The following is a 21,774-nucleotide window of genomic DNA, read 5'->3' on the forward strand; positions in this document are numbered from 1 at the left end:
AGGAGAATAGATCACACTACTTCTTCTCTGCATTCCCCCAGCTCTAATGGCACAGCTGAAAGAATGATTCATTTGGTGAAATCTTTAATTCTAAAGTGGAGACAGACCAAACAATACCTACATATTGGAAGACTATACCTTAGGGTAACACCGCCAAGTGTAACCATTCCATCACCGGCGGAACTCATGTTTGGCATGTCGGTGCGATCGAATTGACCTCGCCTTCATCAATTCACCATTTCAGAAGCCAGAGGAGAGCTTTGATAAAACATGGGAGGGTGAATGACTTTGCTGGATAGGAATGCGGACAAAGAGCTAACATTTTTAAAGATAGGACAACAGGTGGAAATTCAGCCATGGAAGGTAAGTTGCAACCAGCCGAAGTGACAAGGATCCTTCCGGAGCTGAGGTCAGACGAGGTCATCACACCCAGTGGTGCAACTGTGAGACGGAACAGAGGACAACTCGGGGAAGTGCCAAATCCTCGAGGGCTGTGTAACTCCATTGCGTCCAGGGCGTGATCCAAGGCAAAACCCAAATGAGCATCCAAGTGTGAGACTCCCATGGGCCACTGAGAAAATTCAACAATCTCAACCCAACATTACAATTACCAAGTCGAGGTGTATAAGCAGATCGCCGCTAGGCTTCAGAGACCGAACTCCGTAACTCTATAATGTGTAAATAAGCATTTCCATGTATTGTAAATAGTCATGGTCATTTGCGAGGGAAGATATTTGAAAAAAAAGGGGGATGTTGTGTTACGCCTGTAAGTGGGTGTGGTTATGTTTTCTGTATATGTCGCTTGGCAGGAGCTGATCCAATGTGTCATGTGATTCTGGCTCAGTCTCAGTTTGTTCTGAGGCAGCTCCCAACTGAGAAGTGTACAAGTTCTCCAACTGTGCGTTACTGCCACCGACTTCTCAAACCCTTACTCGATGAAACCTGTGTGTTTTTGCGCTAGCCAATCCCTTTCTGTGTGGCTGGTGCCTCGATGTTTACCGACTAAGTGGAACAAAAAGAGAGCAGCGCCCTCCCCCCAAGGTGGACATGAGACTTTCAGGGGTGAGGTAAAACCTTTTAATGGGCCCCCAGCCTGTTGTGTACGCTCCAGGGTGCGAGAGCAGTAAGTTTTGTCGTGTGTGAGGACCCTCACCAGAGCCAGGATACTTTATTAAGATAGTCCTATCGGTGCAGTTGGGAGCCCTGATTTAAATGTAGCTGTTGACCAGCAGGTTTGGGAAGCCCGGATACATAAAGGAGGCTGACTCCAGGAGACCTGCCTTTTCCAGCAGACCTTGTGGACCCAGAGGGACAGGAGTGCTCTCCCCACACTGACACCCCCATCCCGCAAGGGAGCCTCCGGCCTCCCCTCCACCAATCGCGGCCTCTCTCTGTTTCCACCATCAGCACCGCCCCCCGCCCCACCTCAGTCGGCATCCTCTATCCCCCCCCACCCCCCGACACACAAGCATCATTCTTCATCCAAGCTCCGATCTCCCTTTCCCGCCCCCCGCCCTCCCGATCGCTGGGGACTGTCCCCAAAGCCCCACAGCTATCGCTGGCTCTCCCCCCACAGCTATCGCTGGCTCTCCTGCCCAGTGGCGGCCAGGCTTGTCCATTCGGCCAGCGGCCGAGCGGGAGATTAGAGGAAGGGATGATGAGGAGGCCGTGTCATTAAACGTGCCGTCTCGGCCATGGCTGCCCCACAGCCTCCCCACCTCCCCCCTTCAACATAGGGATTCTCCAAGGGCTTCCTCTCTACAGCGAGGTACAGTCTCTGAAGCTGAACAGAGTAATTCTCCTCTTGATCCTTCGTACAGCAGCTGGGTTTTGGTTCAGAAACACTCTGGGGCGTGTCGTAAAACTCTGTACCAGTTTCTCTATCCCTTTGACTCTTCACCTTCCCAGCTCCCACTCTCCTGTCTTTATCACGCTCCTTCTATTTATATCTCCTGTTCTCATTCCTCCTTCCCTGTTCGTTTTAGATCATCTTCCCTCTTTCTTTCCCCACTTCCTGTCCTCCCTTTGTCCTCCTGTCTGTTACCATCCCCCTGCCCCCACCCCCCTCCCCTTTGAGCTCGATTCAGCCACATCCCCCGAGAGTTGATTGTATGTGTGTGTGTGTGAGAGAGAGAGAGAGAGAGAGAGCAAGAGGCAGCATCGCTGAGGCTTGTGTGATGTGTTCACAATGACGTGGGACAATGCTGGGAGTCGGTCCCCCCACCGAATGATGGTTAGGACCCAGCCGGCTAAACCAGCACCTCAGGATCGCCTGTACGAGGACTCCAGCTGAATGGGCCTGCACCATTTGGGAAAGGTGATGGGGCAGGTGCTGGGGTTTGGACACTGCAGTACGTTCACCTTCATTTTCTATTCTTTTCTGTGCCGGTGCAGGGTCTGCATGAAAGAAGCTGCCTAGAGCCCCACCCCTCCACCCTTGCATTCTCCCTCCAGCGCAGCCAACAGAGGTTAGATTGAAGCCTCACTGTATTGGTGGTTTAGCTTTAATGCAGCACCGAGCATCCATTCACAAGGACAAAGAGTCTGTGCGGGTGTGGGTGACAGATTATTGCTGCTGCTTTATCAGTGTGGGAGGTTGCATGCAACGAATGAGTTGAATGAGTGGGAACAGTCAGTGTTACTGTGGCCTAGTGTCCTCTGTCCTGTTCAGTATCTGAGCCAGAAGATTTTAAATGCTCCTGAAGTTTTTTTTTAAACAGACTGTTCTGCTGCTGATCTCTTTGACCCCCGTGTGGTGCTTTTTTTCCCTCCATCTCTGTGACTTCTCTTGACTGTCTCTGCATTTTAACGTTGTGCGCTGTTCTGCCTGCAAGGCCGTTTGGTTCGGACTGAATCCTCACCGGTACACGCACACTTGTGCATGCTGACACATGGGAGCACAGACACATTCGCACCCACGCAGGCAGAATCACTCGTACATATTTTCATGCACATACACATACACACATACATGGCACTCAGCCTAGTCAGTAAAGACACACACTAGGCCTCACACGAGGGCATGTTCAATCCCTTGGCTACGCTGGGTTAGCTAGGGGTAATAGTGAGGGGTGACAACTGGCCACAAGCGCACACACACAGGCTCAGGCACACTGGCATCCCCAAACTGAAACAGCCACACACGCACAGACACGCACAGACACACACGCTGACACGGAAACACACCCTGTGAAACTGACACACACGCAAGCGCTACATACAGAGACACACACAACCACAGCACACTCCCGCTTTCTCGTACGAACATACAAATTCGGAGCAGGAGTAGGCCATTCGGCCCCTCGAGCCTGTTCCGCCATTCAATAAGGTCGTGGCTGACCTGCTTGTGGCCTCAGCTCCACATTCCCACTGACTCCCGGTGACCTTTGACTCCCTGGTTAATAATACGAACACACACTTCCTCTCCTACGCACACCCTCGCGCACTTTTTCCTCACACAGCAACAACTTGCATTTATATAGCACCTTTTAACAATAAAATCCCCAAGGTGCTCCCGGGGACATTATCAAACAAAACATGACACTGAGCCACATAAGGAGATAGTAGGTGAGATGACCAAAGCTTGGACCAAGAGGTAAGTTTTAGGTAGGCAGGTAGGTGGAGTGGTGTAGGGAGGGAATTCCAGAGCTTGGGACTGAGGCAACTGAAGGCACAGCCACCAATGGTGGAGAGATTAAAATTGGGGATTCTGGAGAGGCCAGGATTAGAGGAACGCAGATATCTCCAAGGGTTGTAGGACTAGAGGAGGCTGCAGAGATGGGGGTGTAAGGCCCATGGAGTGATTTGAATACAAGGTTGAGAATGTTAAAATCATGGAGCCGATGTAAGTCACAGAGATAAAAGGGTGAACGGGACTTGGTGCGAGTTAGGAGCAGAGTTTTGGATAACCTCAGGCTTATGAAGGGTAGAACATGTTAGGCCAGCCAGGAGAGCAATGGAATAGTCAGGTTCTAAATCTCTCAGCGCCCCTGTACCGGTTGTGTTGCCAGTGGTGTGCCGCGATGGTGTGTCAGAACAAGGTGGCCCAAGAGCCAAATTAAACTTACCCTCGAGCCTCATCGGGCTAGCTGAAGGTATCAGTCAGACACCTCTACAGAGCTCACCTGTTGGGGCCTTACTCACTTTGCCCCGCAGGTATGTCTGTCGGAGGGGAGGCGATTGGGAGTGGGCGCAGTCCACAGCCGGTTTGTGGAGCCAAGAGAAACTTCCCTACCTCTTCCCACTCCACTAAAACCAAAAACCTTGGAAGTTTGGGGTCTTTTTTTTTTCTGACTGGCCCCTCTAAGGGCCCCTAGCCAAGACCCAGAGATCAGAGTCGGTGTTCACAAACTGCAACTTGTGCGAAGGGGTTTAGGAGCCGGAGTCTGAAGTGAACACACCACCCTCGTTTCAACATCGAAGTACGGGCACCCACAAACACACCGGCTGACTCTCACACGCACGTGTTTACCCTCAGATGGTCAGCTGCGGTTCAGTGGGTAGCACCTCCACCTCTGAGCCCAAACCTTGAGCGCAAAATTCAAGGCTGATGCTCCAGCGCAACACTTGAGGGAGTGCAGCACTGTCGGACGTGCAGTCTTTCAGGTGAAACATCAAACCCAGGCCTTGTCTGCCCTTTCAGGTGGGTGTAAAAGATCACATGACACTATTTCAAAGAAGAGGGGAGTTCTCCCTGGTGACCTGCCCAATATTTATCCCTCAATCAACATCTGATTAGTATATTGCTGTTTGTAAGAGCTTTCTGTGCACCAATTGGCTGCCACATTTCCTACGCTAAAAGCAGTGACTGTATTTCAAAACGACCTCATTGTTTTAAGACGCTTTTTAAGAATTCTTTCATGGGATGAGGGTGTCCCATCTCTATTGGCCCTTGAATGGCGTGAGATTCAGTGACTAGGTGGCTTTGGTTCTTCCCAATATTTTGTCAGGGGAAATTTCTGCTCCGGTTCGGAATGTTGGGCCAGCAGTCTCTCAGTCCGGAAACAGTGGAGGAGCCCCGAGAGTTTGCGCTGAGGTAGAGCTGGGTGTCGCCCAGTGGGCAAGTGGAAACTGACACTGTGTTTTTGGATGGTGCCGCCAAGGGACAGCGTGCAGATGGGAAGAAGGAGGAGGTCAAGGATGGATGTTTTGGGGGGGGTGTTTCCAGAGGTAGCGGTGCAGGAATGGGAAGGGAAGCCAATCCGGGTTACCCTCTGGTTCAACCGGATAAACGAGAATGAAATCAGACCAACGTAGCTGGACAATGAAGGAGGGGAGTTGGGGGAGTACGATGAGGCCAGTGTGGGCTGCGGACAGGTTGAGAAGGGTGGGAGGGATAGTGTACCCACTATCACAGTCACATTGGAGCTTTGGCTTTTCAGTATGTGGTCAGGAGGGAAACCTGGTTATAGGGATTCAAACATAGAGGTCAGCATGGATTTGGGAGGCAACAACACGTCCGGACACTGGATAACTCTCACACACAAACATACTAACCCTCACATCACAGAATCACACGGCGCAGAAGAGGCCCTTCGGCCCATCGGGTCTGCACCAACACGTGAGAAACACCTGACCTACCTACCTAATCCCATTTACCAGCGCTTGGCCGATAGCCTTGAATGTTATGACGATGCCAAGTGCTCATCCAGGTTCTTTTTAAAGGATGTGAGGCAACCCGCATGTATGTACTGACACACGCACTGACTAACCCTTACACAAGCTAGCACATTCAGGGCTGGGTTTCACCACAGGCTTCAGGACCCCGCCAGCAGGAGCAAACAGGGGATCCCGAGCCCGGTACTTGCCAGGAGCACGCCCGCTGGTGCAGTCCTCCTTTCACGCCCGTGGTCTGGTCACTGGGGCATTGAAGCCTTTGGCTCCATAGCCTTCTGCAGGGGGCCCCCCCCTCCAGTGACAAAATGCCAGCGAGGCCACAAAATCGTTCCTAAATAGGGCCCTAATCTTCTTACTTGACTGCCCACCGCAGCTGTGCAAGCAGCCAATCGGGTCGGCTGCCCGGCCATGGGAAACCTTCCTGACGGCTGGAACGCACAGGGAAGCCATCCTGACCAGGCTTCCCGCTGTTTTCAACCCCTCCCCACCACCTCCAACCCTGCCTCTTGGGAAAATCCCACCCTCTGCCATACCACAAACACCAAACCTGCATGCACACGCTAACATGCACACACACACACGCTAACATGAACACACACACACGCTAACATGCACACACACACACACGCTAACATGCACACACACACACGCGCTAACATGCACACACACGCTAACATGCACACACACACATGCGCTAACATGCACACACACACGCGCTAACATGCACACACACACACGCTAACATGCGCACACACACACACGCTAACATGCGCACACACACACACGCTAACATGCACACACACACACACACACTAACATGCACACACACACACGCTAACATGCACACACACACACTGTAACATGCACACACACATGCTAACATGCACACACGCACACGCTAACATGCACACACACACACTAACATGCACACACACACGCTAACATGCACACATGCACACGCTAACATGCACACATGCACACGCTAACATGCGCACACACACATGCTAACATGCACACACACACATGCTAACATGCACACACACACACACACACACGCAATCAAATCTCACACACATTAACCATAATGTCAACTCATGCACATGTACTGTAACACACTGATTCGCATATGCTCACTAACACACACAGACACACACGCGCGTGCGCGTACGCAAACACATACTGATTGTAACACACACACTAACTGTAACAGGCAGACTCATGCACACGCACACTGACAAACACATAGAATTGTTACAGCACAGAAGGAGACCATTCGGCCCATCATGCCTGCACCGGCTCTCCGAATGAGCAATACAGCGAGTGCCACTCCCCTGCCTTCCCCTCGTAACCCTGCACATTCTTCCTTTTCGGATAATAATCCAATTCCTTCTTGAATTCCTCGATTGAACCTGCCTCCACCACACCCTCAGGCAGCGCATTCCAGACCCTAACCACCCACTGTGTGAAAAAGTTTCCCCTCATGTCTCCATTGCTTCCTGTGCCAATTACCTTAAACCCGCGCCCTCTGGTTCTCGATCCTTCCACCAATGGGAATGGTTTCTCCCCATCCACTCTGTCCAGACCCCTCAGTATTTCGAACACCTCTATCAAATTTCCTCTTTCTCTTCCCCAGGTCTTCTTCCAGCTTCTCCAATCTATCAACGTAACTCAAGTTGACTCAGAGTAAAGGGAAGACCTTTTAGAACAGAGATGAGGAGAAACTTCTTTAGCCAGAGAGTGGTGAATCTATGGAATTCATTGCCACAGAAGGCTGTGGGGGCCAGGCCATTGAGTGTATTTAAGACGGAGGTAGATAGGTTCTTGATTGGTAAGGGGATCAAAGGTTACGGGGAGAAGGCAGGAGAATGGGGTTGAGAAACTTAGCAGCCATGACTGAATGGCGGAGCAGACTCGATGGGCCGAATGGCCTAATTTCTGCTCCTATGTCTTATGGTCTTATGGTCTTAGCATCACTCCCCGTGAGAAAGCCCCTCGAACGTGCTGATTATAACACACACAGTGACTGTAATGTACAAGGATATGAGCTTTGTCCCCCCTGATCACTGCATTAAGATTGTCCCGGGAGCTGTGTATTTGGGTACTGATGAACTCAGGTGAGGGAGGATGTTCAACAACTCACTGCACATGGCAAGGCATTCAGTGCTCCCTTTTAGGTTCTCTGCTAATCTTTTCTCACACCTTTTTGGCTATCCTATTTCCTTTTATTTTTCAATTTTCCTCTGCACTTTCTGCTTAGTCCTCGACTGTGTTGTGAATCTGATATTTATCATAAGATCATTTGAATCTCTGTCTCCTCAGTCATCCAGGGAGCTCCAGCTTTGGATATCCTTTCTTTAACCCGCGTCTCTCTCCAGATTACCTCCTCTTTGAAGTTGGCAGTGGGGGGAAAGTTTGCTGATGTGATTTGATTTTACTTTGCTTTCTCTGTTAGAGGAATCTGCCTCGACTGTCTCCACCACTCCAGATTCCACCCCGTCGTCCACTGAAGGTAAGCCTATTAACCGCGCCCATTAACCCTTTTGGTGCCCAGTGTCCGTTGCCTCCCAGCAATTTGGACCGGTTCTTTAATGACGTTTCCCTCTTGCGTTGGGAAGGGCAGTGAATCAAAGCGGGTAGGAACAGGATCCAGAGGCAAGCAGACGGGTTCCTGCAGGGCAGAGGGATTGGGATGTGGGTGGAAAGGCGGGTTTGGGGGATTATGGGGAGAAGGTGGAGTAGTCAGGGTTTGAGATTAAGGTTCATCAGAATGATCCTGGGTTTTAGGGGATTAAATTAGGGGTTAAGTTGCGTGAAACAGGTTGGTACTCCCTTGAGTACAGCAGACTGGGCGATCTTATGGGCTTCAATTTTTCTATTATGTGGTGCTTTAATAAACACCTTTTGAAAGTTCATATAAGTCACCCTCACCAACTCTCCCCGATTTACTTAATCAAAGAACCAAAGGCAAGATGGTCAGGCAAGATTTGCCATAAACAAATTCGTCTGGCCCTCGATTTTTAACCTATATTTTTCCAAGTGGCTTCAATTTTGCCTCAGACTAATGTCTGGAAATATTTCCCCCACCACTGGCGCTAGACTGACTAGCCTGTAATTGTTGGCTTTTCCCCCCCCACCTCTCCATTTCTTTTGAATAGGGGTGCAATGTTTGCCACCCTCCGGTCCTCTATCACCGCCCCCTTATCCAGGGAGGATTTTATTTTTCTTTATTCTGTTCAGGGAATGTAGGATTTGCTGGCCAGGCCATTCCTAATCGTCCTTGAACTGAGGGAACATTTCAGAGTTAAGAGCCAACCACGTTGCTGTGGGTCTGGAGTCACGTGTAGGCCAGACACGGGTAAGGATGGCAGATTTCCTTCCCTAAAGGGGCATTAGTGAACCGGATGGGTTTTTACAACAATCGACGATGGTTGTCATGGTCACCATCACTGAGACTGACTTTCAACTCCAGATTTTATTAATTGAATTTAAATTCCACCAGCTGCCGTGGTGAGATTTGAACCTATGTTCCCAGGGCATTGGCCCAGGCCTCTGGATCACTAGTCCAGTGGCTAAAGAGAGGCCTGTGATAGGGTGGGAGACAGGGGAGATTGAATGACACGGGAGTTAGTCTTGGCTGTGAAAAGCCAATGACACAGGGGTTAGTCTTACAGGGCGAGAGGGAATGGTCAACCATTCCATCCTGGTTGATAGGCCCGGACCACATTTCCTGCACTCCTGTTCTCACTTTTCCCCTCTCCTGCACCCCCCACCCCCCCCACCCAGAGCCACAATAAGGCTCCCCTTGTCTTCACCTTCCACCTCACCCGCCTCCTTATTCAATGGGATCATCCTCCACCATTTCCATCAACTCCAGCGTGATGTGGCTACCAAACACATTTCGTCTTGCCCTCCCCTCTTAACATTCCGAAGGGACTGTTCCCTCCTCTGGTCCACTCCTCAATCACTCCCAACCCCCGGAATTTTCCTTCCTTCATTCCTTTCCCGTAGACCTGGGCCCAGATCCCATGTCAGGCCACTGAAATTAACCCTCCTTCCGTTGAAAATCCCCAACTAAAATTGTCCCTTGTTGCTCTCCGTAACTATTCCATTTCAATTGGCCACCATCTGACTGAATGGCAAAGTGGGCTCGAGGAGCTGATTGGCTCGTGCCTGCTCCTAATGTTCCCACTTCCTAAGGTGGTCAGGTAGGAGATGGAAACGTAGGAAGAGGCTGGTTGTGTGGGATTGAGGGATATGGGGAGAGAGTCAGGAGGTGACTTTGAGGGAAACAGTGAGACGGTGGGTTGGGGGGATATGGGGAAAGTCTGGGTAGGTGGGATTGAGAGGAATATGAGGAGGAGGTGGGAGGAGGTGGGATTGAAAGATACATTGTCAAGGCTGGTTTGGGGATTACAGTGTCAAGGTGGGACTGGAGGATGCGGTGGAAGTGGGGGATATGGGGAGGGGATGGATAGGTGAAGGCAGTGAATATGGGGAGGGGGTGATTCGATAGGAGGGGGAGGGTGAGATATGGGGAGGGGGTGTGTAGGTGGGAGCAGGGGATATGGGGAGGGGCTGTGTAGTTGGGAGAGGGATATGGGGAGGGGTGGGTAGGTGGGAGGGGGAGATATGGGGAGGGGTGTTGTGTAGGTAGGAGGGAGGGATATGGGAAGGGGTGGGTAGGTGGGAGGGGGGATATGGAGAGGGGGTGGGTAGGTGAGAGCCGTGAGCATGGGGATGGGGTGGGTAGGTGGGAGTGGGGGATATGGGGAGGGGGAGGGGAGGTGAGAGTGAGGGATATGGGGAGGGGGTGGGTAGGTGGGAGCAGTGAGCATGAGGAGGAGGTGGGTAGGTGGGTAGGGGGAGTGGGGGATATGGGGAGCGGTTGGGTAGGTGGGAATGGGGGATATGGGGAGGGGGTGTGTAGTTGGGAGGGGGGATATGGGGAGGGGGTGGGTAGGTGGGAGTGGGGGATTTGGGGAGGGGGTGGGTAGGTGGGAGTGGGGGATTTGGGGAGGGGGTGGGTTTGTGGGAGGGGGGGATTTGGGGAGGGGGTGGTTAGACAAGCCAATTGATTACTGGATTGACAGTCTTGCCTTGATGTCCATTTGCTGGTCCTGTCCTTTCCCCTCCATGTTAAAGCTGAATACTGAGGGGAATTTTCTTGCTTTCCTGGCCAGGTGTCAGTGAGGAGACAGACTTCTTGGATCCCCAAACTGCCCAGGAACATTCGGATGATGATTTACAGACAGACAGCTCCCTGTACTGGGGCACCCCCAGGCAGATGTCCCTGGAGTCCACCCTGTCGTGCGGAACCCCTCTGGGTCAGCCATCCTGCTTCCCGGGGGTATTCCCAACCGGCAGCGCCCCGGACCTCACAGTGAGGGACTTTGGTGAGGGAACCAACGGAGAAAAGAGGCCCTCGGAAAGCGATGTACCCCCCAGAACTAAAGGGAGGACGTCTGTGCCAAGGGGGGTGGTCAGAACTGAGACAATCGAGACGTTTTTAGCAGAAGAGGAGGATGACACGGAGGAAGATCATGTACACCTGCTGGAGGTGACTGACCAACACAAGGGCAACGTGGAGCGGGGAATGGATTCCGACCTCAGGGACAGGCCTGACTGGGACCCCTCACCATTCACCTCAGCCCTTACGGCCTTTGACAGTGCGCTGACCTGCCAGGGTCCCCAGGAGAGCAGGGCGCCTGAGTGGAGAGTCAGCGGGAGTGAGATGGAGCCTCAGGGAGAGGGGATGCTGAAGTGGGATCCGGAGCTTGAGCCACTCTCAATGGAAGAATCCACGGACGGGGAGGGCCGTGAGGTATTTGAAGTGCGGAGTGCGGAGGGAGAGGCCGAGGCTGACAAAGAAAGGTTGGCGGAGGGTGGCACCTCTACCCAGAGCGATGTGGATCAGGGTCCCGATCCCCGACTGAGCGTTGAGCCTGGGGTGGCGCCGATGACTGACGGAGAGATTACACCTTCAGTCTCCTCCCCGCCGCCAGTCACAGGTAAGGTATGCACAGATTAACAGGTCACTGCAGACTGCGGCTTGTTGCCCTGTGTGTTTGTGTGGGCAGGTCATTAACAAGAGGTATCATGAGAAGGGGTGAGGAGCAACACACCCGAGACAGTCACTGTGTAAAATTAGAAAAATGCTTAAAAACAGCAAAGCTGCATTAGGCACGTGGCGATGGGCAGGGTCAGTGTACGGACTTCACGAAATGGATTATTCCCAAACCCAATCCAGCTCTTGACTAAACTCAGTAACTTGTACCAATCAGATTGACCTGAATCACAAGGCTTAGAGGCAGTGGACCAATCAGTTAAATACACACCAGGGACAGCACGGGGTTAGATACAGAGTAAAGCTCCCTCTACACTGTCCCCATCAAACACTCCCAGGACAGGTACAGCACGGGGTTAGATACAGAGTAAAGCTCCCTCTACACTGTCCCCATCAAACACTCCCAGGACAGGTACAGCACGGGGTTAGATACAGAGTAAAGCTCCCTCTACACTGTCCCCATCAAACACTCCCAGGGCAGGTACAGCACGGGGTTAGATACAGAGTAAAGCTCCCTCTACACTGTTCCCATCAAACACTCCCAGGACAGGTACAGCACGGGGTTAGATACAGAGTAAAGCTCCCTCTACACTGTCCCCATCAAACACTCCCAGGACAGGTACAGCACAGGGTTAGATACAGAGTAAAGCTTCCTCTACACTGTCCCCATCAAACACTCCCAGGACAGGTACAGCACGGGGTTAGATACAGAGTAAAGCTCCCTCTACACTGTCCCCATCAAACACTCCCAGGGCAGGTACAGCACAGATTAACAGAATTAAACCTACAACATACCAAATTTTATGGGGATTTTCTCTCCTGTGATGAAAGCTGTGGTAGCCCAGATTCCAATGCTTCTGGCACAGGGAAAACAACAGGGTGAGCGCTGGGGTTCACCATAAAGGGACACGGACACACAGATCACTGTCTCACAGATGGACTGCGGATAAAATGTGGCAGAGTATTTGTCTCTAGAACCAGCTTTCTGTCTCAGCTGTGTCAGCAGCAAGGAGCAGTGTGCAGGGTCAGAGCGCTGCTTCAGGGGCCAGGGGTCAGCCTGTGTTCAAGGGCCAGGAGAGGATGCAGCGCCACATGGATGCCAGTTCTCTTGTCACCCAGGGGTCACTGGATGGTGAACAGGGGCAGGAGACCATGGCTGATTTCAACCTTCCCCTCCCTGACCCAATGTACTGAGAACTACAGAACTCCTACTGCTCACGGCCAGTGGAGGTGTCAGAAGGTCCATTTACCACCTTTGCCACCAGGCCCAGAGATTACAGTAACTACATGACCATAATGAGCGTACTTGGGGTGAAATGTTCTGAGATTGGGTCCTTCTCTCTTGGACTCTAAGCATAGGACTTGGTTCTTCGACAGATTGTCGACATACCCTGGTACCTCCTTAACACTTGTTTATTGGTACATGCATACAGAGAGCCAAACATACCAATTCGGAGCAGGAGTAGGCCACTCGGCCCCTCGAACCTGCTCCACCATTCAATAGGATCATGACTGACCTGATTGTAACCTCAACTGCACATTCCCACCTACCCCAGATAACCCTTTCACAAAAGCTCATAGGCATGTTTCCAACCTACAGAGAGTGTCTAACACATGACTGACTGACAAGTCAGTGAGACATCGTCATCTATGTCATACATTGGCATATCCATCTGTTAACCTGTTATACCACATGAATGGGCAGGGGTCCAGAGCACCTCGAGTGTGCGTTATGTCGTTCCATTGACTTCAGTCGCATTGAATGTTGCATGTACGGTTGACCAATGCAGTCCTGGCTGTTTTGAAAGCACTCCCAAGTCCAATTTCATCCTCCCTCCTACCTCTGTATTTGCAGGATCATTCACTCAGGTTACCGCCCCCCAACCCCGTGGCTCTCTGGGGGTGTGAAGTGTGACCTGCAAGTGTGCGCGGCACAGTGAAGCAGAATTACACGCCTGTCACTCTCGCCTGTGCTCCTCACTCCCACAGGCTCACTCACTCACGCTCAGTCAGGCACAGTCACTCCCTAGGGGTTGCCAACCCTCCAGGATTGGCCTGGAGTCTCCAGGAATTGGAGATCTATCTCCAGGACACTGGCTGTGTGCCACCCTGGAGAAAAATCATCAGGACATTAAAAAAAATTGGGGTTTTCTTTTGTAATTTTCTTTGCACATTTCTCTACCACAAATGAAAATATAGAAAAAGGCTGTTTGGCCGACAGTCAAGTGTCATCCAATTGGGTAATGAGTCTTTTTGCTTTCCGATTGGCGTAGGAAGGCCGTACGTCACAAGGATGGACGTGTTGGCCGACTAATGGCTGGAGCGTGGGGGCGAGTCATGTGATGGAACCTCCAGGAATACATTTAGTCGCAGTTGGCAACCCGATCATTCACGTGGACACTTGCCCACTCACTCTCTTGTACGTTAATCCACACCTTGCCTCCTACGGGGAGCTGCTAGGCTGCAGTCACACGATGGACGAGCACCTTCGTGACGATCACTGTTTTTCACTTACAGAAGCTGAGGGAACGGTGGGTGAGATGGAAGTGAAGGGTGCGACGGAAGTGACAGATGCTGCAGGAGTCGAGATCCCTCCGGGCACAATGGAGACAAGAAGCTCCATGGGCACAGCCGAGGCAGCAGGTCCCATAGACGTGCTGATGCCAGCAGGAGCAGTGGGCATCGTGGATGCCATATTGCCAGGAAGATGTGACTTCTGTGTCCACACCAATAGTGCCATTGGCTGCAGACACCTGCTCACCCTGGTCACAGCACCAAGTGGTTACGAAACTCAGGAGGTGACGGAGGAGGAAGTGTGTGCAGAGAACCGGCAGTCACCACAGCAACCCAGTGCCTTGGACCAATCAGATCATTCCAGATCACAGGGCTTGGAGGCAGTAGACCAATCAGGTAAGTACACACCGAGGGCAGGTACAGCACGGGGTTAGATACAGAGTAAAGCTCCCTCTACACTGTCCCCATCAAACACTCCCAGGGCAGGTACAGCACGGGGTTAGATACAGAGTAAAGCTCCCGCTACACTGTCCCCATCAAACACTCCCAGGACAGGTACAGCACGGGGTTAGATACAGAGTAAAGTTCCCTCTACACTGTCCCCATCAAACACTCCCAGGGCAGGTACAGCACGGGGTTAGATACAGAGTAAAGCTCCCTCTACACTGTCCCCATCAAACACTCCCAGGACAGGTACAACACAGGGTTAGATACAGAGTAAAGCTCCCTCTACACTGTCCCCATCAAACACTCCCAGGGCAGGTACAGCACGGGGTTAGATACAGAGTAAAGCTCCCTCTACACTGTCCCCATCAAACACTCCCAGGGCAGGTACAGCACGGGGTTAGATACAGAGTAAAGCTCCCTCTACACTGTCCCCATCAAACACTCCCAGGACAGGTACAACACAGGGTTAGATACAGAGTAAAGCTCCCTCTACACCGTCCCCATCAAACACTCCCAGGACAGGTACAGCACGGGGTTAGATACAGAGTAAAGCTCCCTCTACACCGTCCCCATCAAACACTCCCAGGGCAGGTACAGCACGGGGTTAGATACAGAGTAAAGTTCCCTCTACACTGTCCCCATCAAACACTCCCAGGACAGGTACAGCACGGGGTTAGATACAGAGTAAAGCTCCCTCTACACTGTCCCCATCAAACACTCCCAGGACAGGTACAGCACGGGGTTAGATACAGAGTAAAGCTCCCCTAGGTTAGGCTTTTGGCTATCTCCTAGGGCCTCTCTCCATGGCTCGATGTCAAATTATGTTTGTGAAGATAAATGTTCTTGTGAAGCACTTTGGGATGTTTGGATATGTTACATACGCTATAAATTGTTGTAGAGATGCGTCTGCTGCTGCTCATCTCCAGTCTTTGGAATGAATCACTGTGGTTGCAGTCTGTTCTGCTTCCAATTCACCAACCATGTGATACAAAACAGCCTGGAATCAGTCTGGATCCCACTACACTCCGCGTAGTCGAGTTAGTCTGGATCCCACTGCATTCTGCATACAGTCAGGAATCAGTCCAGGTCCCGCTACACACCACATAGAGTCAGGAATCAGTCCAGGTCCTGCTACACACCACATACAGTCAGGAATCAGTCCAGGTCCCGCTACACACCACATAGAGTCAGGAATCAGTCCAGGTCCCGCTACACACCACATAGTGTCAGGAATCAGTCCAGGTCCCGCTACACAGCACATAGAGTCAGGAATCAGTCCAGGTCCCGCTACACACCACATAGAGTCAGGAATCAGTCCAGGTCCCGCTACACACCACATACAGTCAGGAATCAGTCCAGGTCCCACTACACACCACATAGAGTCAGGAATCAGTCCAGGTCCCACTACACACCACATAGAGTCAGGAATCAGTCCAGGTCCCACTACACACCACATAGAGTCAGGAATCAGTCCAGGTCCCGCTACACATCACATACAGTCAGGAATCAGTCCAGGTCCCACTACACACCACATAGAGTCAGGAATCAGTCCAGGTCCCACTACACACCACATAGAGTCAGGAATCAGTCCAGGTCCCACTACACACCACATAGAGTCAGGAATCAGTCCAGGTCCCACTACACACCACATAGAGTCAGGAATCAGTCCAGGTCCCACTGCACACCACATAGAGTCAGGAATCAGTCCAGGTCCCGCTACACACCACATAGAGTCAGGATTCAGTCCAGGTCCCACTACACACCACATACAGTCAGGAATCAGTCCAGGTCCCGCTACACACCACATACAGTCAGGAATCAGTCCAGGTCCCACTATACACCACATACAGTCAGGAATCAGTCCAGGTCCCGCTACACACCGCATACAGTCAGGAATCAGTCCAGATCCCACTACACACCACATAGAGTCAGGAATCAGTCCAGGTCCCACTACACACCACATAGAGTCAGGAATCAGTCCAGGTCCCACTACACACCACATACAGTCAGGAATCAGTCCAGGTCCCACTACACACCACATAGAGTCAGGAATCAGTCCAGGTCCCACTACACACCACATACAGTCAGGAATCAGTCCAGGTCCCACTACACACCACATACAGTCAGGAATCAGTCCAGATCCCGCATATAAAGAAGTGGATAGTGTTTCCCTCAATCATTGCAGTAACTGCAGGGTGCTCCCCCATTCATTATTGTGAACAGAAACTATTCACAGACAATTGTTGTTTGGCTTTGGAAGACAAGGGCAGAAACACAGTCATGGTTTATCTTGAAGTCAAGTCTACTCTTCAGGATTCCAATAGGGACAATACGGACAGGGTTACACTGGGTAGAAGCAGGAAACGGAAGATAGTACAATGCTTTTGTGCTCGCAGTACTGAAGGGATTGCACTGGGTTGATGTTAGTCAGGGTTCCTGATCTTTATAAACAGAGGGTATAGGGCAGGCTTCTCCAGTCCTGCCGGGCCGGATCGGAAAGTTTGGAGAGAGGCCAAAAATCCGATTTCCTCCGACGGGAAACCAGTTTGGAATTTTCCTCTCGCCACTTTCCTGTTGGGGCTGATGGTGGGTCCGGTTTCCCACTGATCCAGGGCGGGAAGCCCATTTGCCTACATGACCATGTCACGAACGCTCATTAAACACGCTGCACGCTGGAATCACGTTCCCCCCCTCCCAGTCTAGCGCCACCGCGCCAGCGGGAAGTTAGACCGGCCTGAAACACGTCCGGATATAAGTGCTGTGCAGCCTTCGGCCCGCATTTCACTCGTGACTTTGAGGTGAGTGCAACATTGTAAGGCCACCTGCAACAGCGCCGCTCCCGGTCCTCAGCAACGGCAGTGTGACGCCTCACTGCGGGGGGGCGCGTAGGGCTGGTTTCCTCACGCTGGGTTCCTGCGTACTCTGGGAGGACAGTGCTCAATGTGTGCTACGGGTCTCAGGCAGGGCTGCACTCTGAATCAGGGACCAGCACTGCAGCCAGGATGATAGAGACATGAGGGTCAATGGGGTATGGGTAGGGTTGGAGGGGGAGGCGGGAGGGATGATGGAGACATGGGGGTCAGTGGGGTATGATGGGGTTGGAGGGGGGAAGGATGACGGAGACATGGGGGTCAATAGGGTGTGATGGGGCTGAGGGGTGGAGAGGCGATGGCAGTCAGACCAAGGGTGGGTAAGCTGGAGCTGAACATGGAAGACTAGAATGTAAACACAGAAGGGGTTGGATGGGAATTCCACTGTTTCAATGGGATGCACACAGACTCCAAAATAGGGGGTGGGGGGAGGTTGTGTTAGTGGGGCACAAGAGGGATGGGTTACACAGAGACCCCTGGGGGTGGTGGGGTGGGGAAGGGAGACTGTGTTGTGAAGGAACGGGAGAGCTCATTAAAAGAGAGTCATAGTCCTTGGTCTGGGCCCAAGAGTTTGGGTTGAGAGATTAAAGGCGGTCCTGGGGCTTTTTTGGGTCATGCTACAGAGCTATGCACGGCATGCCCGTCATAGTCCCGTGCCAGGGAGGGGCAAAGCCTGTGTGCCCAATTGGGATAAGGCACAGCCTGGTGTGCAGGGCAGGGTTCCTTGCCTGACAGTTGGTGGCGATGGGCTTGTCTGGCTCGGTACTGGGCTGCAGACAGAGTGGTCACGGTTAGGTGGGGGCACCTGCAGCCTGTAAATGGGGAAAATGTAATAAAGAGGGGGGCAGGATGCAGTGGGGGCTCTCCTCTGCATGTGACCTTGCTCACAGCCTCGAGATGGGGAGGGGTGAGGTCCACATGGGGCACGGGGACATCAACAGTGTAATGGGTTCAGGGTGTCCACCACAATGACAATGGGACCCAGGGTTACTGGGGGAGGCTGAAGAATAACCGGAGGGAAGTCTACCTGCAATGCGGTGAAGTTCCAGGAAGATTAGAGGGACCCAAACACTGAGAGGGGGGGGGTGGTCAAAGCTGGTCGCAAAATACAAATGAAACCCTAAAGTTATTGCACTGTTTAAAATGGACACTGGAAAAGAATCTGCTCGGGAGGGGTCTGAGGCAGTGGGGGAGGAGCCCACAGCTGGACTAAGGGGCCCTGTCAGGGGGTACCCTCAAACTGCTTAGAGTCACAATATCGAAATGGAGTCAGAGCTGAAAGAAAAAGGGGAAGACTTCTTTGAGAAGGAGCTATTGGAGCCATAGCCTTTTGGTGCACTTTAATGAGATACTGAAGGAGTCATTGGCTTCACAATACAGTTGCTCCATTTGAGCATTAACAGAGAGGAATGTGAGAAGGGGAAAATATGTTGCTGCATATCAGCCAGATCATCAATGAACGCCCCTAATGTGCTTTCTCCAATTGGCATGGATAACGGGCCAAAGGGTATCCAGTCATTGCTGAAGTGCAAGTTGAGTTCAGTCAGTTTACCAGATCAGAGATTGCAGGAGGGCCTTTGATAAGGTGGCACATTTTCATGAATGTGTCCAAACCTCTGTGGGATTGAGATGTCAAGTCTCAGAGTTGGAGTCTTGGTCACCTAGATCTGCGAGTGAGCGTCTCAGCCACACGGCTGTATCAGTGAAAAGCTCGTAGCACAGACGCAGCTCCGGGGCGTGACATGGGCTCTCTGTTTGCAAATGCGGAGTCTACTATGTTTGCCCAGTATTCCTGAATCTGTTGCATCTATCAGTCCCCTGGGAGAAGGAGGATTGAATAGTGGAGCCTGCGCTCAATGCTGCCTTCTTGATGGCGGGGATCAGATTGAGGAGGAGGAGAAGGGCCCGGTGCTGCCTCACACAGCTTCGGGAGGAGGCCCGGCCTGAGGTCCATGGTCCAGGGGAGCCTCAGCAACACCCAGAGGGTGAGGATGTTAGACCCAGCCCACGGAGGTGACTCGCACGACCAAGGGTCTACCGAAGAAGACTTTCCATCTGGAGATGAGTGAAAGACAATACTGCGCACATCTGCGCTGGTCAAGAGACGTGGTGGATGATATCTGACACATTCTGCGGGAAGATCTAACCCCCCTGGACTTGGGAGGATGCCCCTACCAGTGACCCTGAAGATCACGGCCACGCTCAATTTTGTTCCTTGCAGATCATTCCAGAGATCCACAGGGGACCCATGCGGCATCTCACAGTCCTCAGCACATAAATGTATCAAGGAGGTGGCAGATGCCCTCTACCGTAAGGCTCATCGTTATGTGAAGCTCACACTCAATGAAGGAGGCTGCTAGATTTCTGGGGTTCACTGCTATCTCAGGCTTCCCTAGAGTACAGGGTGCGATCGATTGCACACATGTGGCTTTGAGAGCTCCATGGCAACAGCCACTGGTGTTCATTAACAGGAAAGGGTTCCACTCTCCGAACGTTCAACCGGTGTGTGATCATCAGAAGCACATCATGCACGTTTGTGCCAGGTACCCTGGGAGTTCCCATGACTCATACATCCTGAGTCACTCCCAGGTGCCTCACATACTCAAAGGGCCTCAGCGCTTATAGGGCTGGCTGCTTGGGGATAAGGGGTACCCGCTCAAACGATGGCTCATGACACCAATGCATCATCCTCTGAATCACTCGGAGGAGAGATATACAACACGGTGCATAACTCAACAAGACCCATCATTGAGCAGACCATTGGCATCCTGAAGATGCGAATCCGACATTTGGACCGCTCAGGTGGGGCTCTGCAGTGCTCTCCTGAGAGGGTTCCCCACATAATTGTGGTCTGTTGCGCCCTTCACAACCTGGCACTTCAAAGCGGGAATCCCTTGCCAGCAGGAGACATGGAGGAAGCGGAGAGGTCCTCGACTGATGAAGAGCAGGGAGGGCAGGAAACTGAAGAGGGAGATGAGGGTCAGCTTCCAGATGAGGATGCCCTCGAAGAAGCTCAGTGTGGAAGATGTGCCCATGCCACACTGATAGCCACAAGATTCCAGGAGGAGGAAGGCACAGGCAGCACAACACAGCCACATTCCTTCTGTACCTTAGCGCCATGCCAGTGCACCGAAAGGCCTTTCCAACCAGTCACATCGAGAGCAAGGTCAGCATTCGGACTTGCATCTTCAACCCTCATGATTCACCAGGCACCAATCTTTGGGGAGGTCAGCGGCGATCCCTGTATCCGTGCGCTCTGGGAACCGTGAGTCAGCACAACAGCGTAAACACTGCGCGAAAGGACTTGATGCAATCGTTGCCGCCTTAATGAGAAACTTTTAGCGGGAACTGAGATGCGCACATGGTTGGAGAGACCCTCGTGGCTGCAGCTCTTGTGCTTTGGCACCACCAATGAAGACAGCCTCCTCATTTCCAGAAACAAATACAGCTAACCCTCCAAGGCTATTGAGCCCACCTAACACCATGTTGTCTTGTAAGGAGCTATCGCATTTTGCAAACACTTTCAGTAAAGATTTTGACACATCCTCCTGCAGTACGGAGTAACAATCATCATTGCTCAGCTACACATCACATGACTGCCAGGCTCCCAAAAGGAAGCGATCACTGAGTGGGAGCATGGCTCACCCTCGCAGTAAGAGGGCATGTAGATGCATGTACAGGATGCTTTCAAAATGACGAGACCATTCTCATGAACAGCAAACGTATTTACAAAGGTGCTGATACCTACAGTGATTGACCACCCATGACCCAGAAGTGATGTCAAAGCTTCTTAATTTTTCTAACCTTTTACCATGATGTCCAGGTACATCACCAACATCTGCAGCAGAGCTGGAGGCAGCCTGCTGACTACTACGCCCTGTATTCTTTGATAACTTTGGCGGGCGTCCTCTGGAGGGTCCCAGCCTGCTTCGGGTGTCATGCTGTGGGGCAGGTGGACCCTCCTCGGCCTGTACAGCTGGAGGTGATGGGGTGACAGCCAGAGGGGATTGGGGATCGGCCGGACACTCTCAGAGTCACCTGGATGGATGGCCCCAGGGTCTCCAGCTGCTGGTCCTCCTCCCTATGAGTGTCCGAGGGCCCCTGTCTCACTCCCTGAGGAGAAGGGGCCCCTGGAAGGAGATCATGGTGCCCTGTCCCCCTTCTGTCCGATGCACTGATGGATCCCGCCAGTGCCTATAGCGATGGAGTGCGGGTCCAAGCGCAAATCTGGCAGGATCTGTTGGACTAAAGTCTCTAAGGTGG

The 21,774-nt window shown here is 52.1% G+C and overlaps 1 protein-coding gene across 1 annotated transcript in view; it reads left to right on the forward strand.

The window, feature by feature from the left end:
- The first annotated feature begins 2,114 nt into the window (after positions 1–2,114).
- Positions 2,115–21,774, forward strand: part of LOC144671273 (uncharacterized) — a 30,863-nt gene continuing 11,203 nt past the window's right edge. Inside the window, exons 1-4 of the mRNA XM_078533083.1 lie at positions 2,115–2,351; positions 8,069–8,125; positions 10,797–11,624; positions 14,198–14,590. Coding sequence (XP_078389209.1) covers positions 2,294–2,351; positions 8,069–8,125; positions 10,797–11,624; positions 14,198–14,590 — 1,336 coding nt within the window. The 5' untranslated portion in view covers positions 2,115–2,293. The remainder of the gene's footprint in view (positions 2,352–8,068; positions 8,126–10,796; positions 11,625–14,197; positions 14,591–21,774) is intronic.

The sequence above is a fragment of the Cetorhinus maximus genome, chromosome 32 (assembly GCF_964194155.1).
Source record: "Cetorhinus maximus chromosome 32, sCetMax3.hap1.1, whole genome shotgun sequence".
Classification (NCBI taxonomy): Eukaryota; Metazoa; Chordata; class Chondrichthyes; order Lamniformes; family Cetorhinidae; genus Cetorhinus; species Cetorhinus maximus.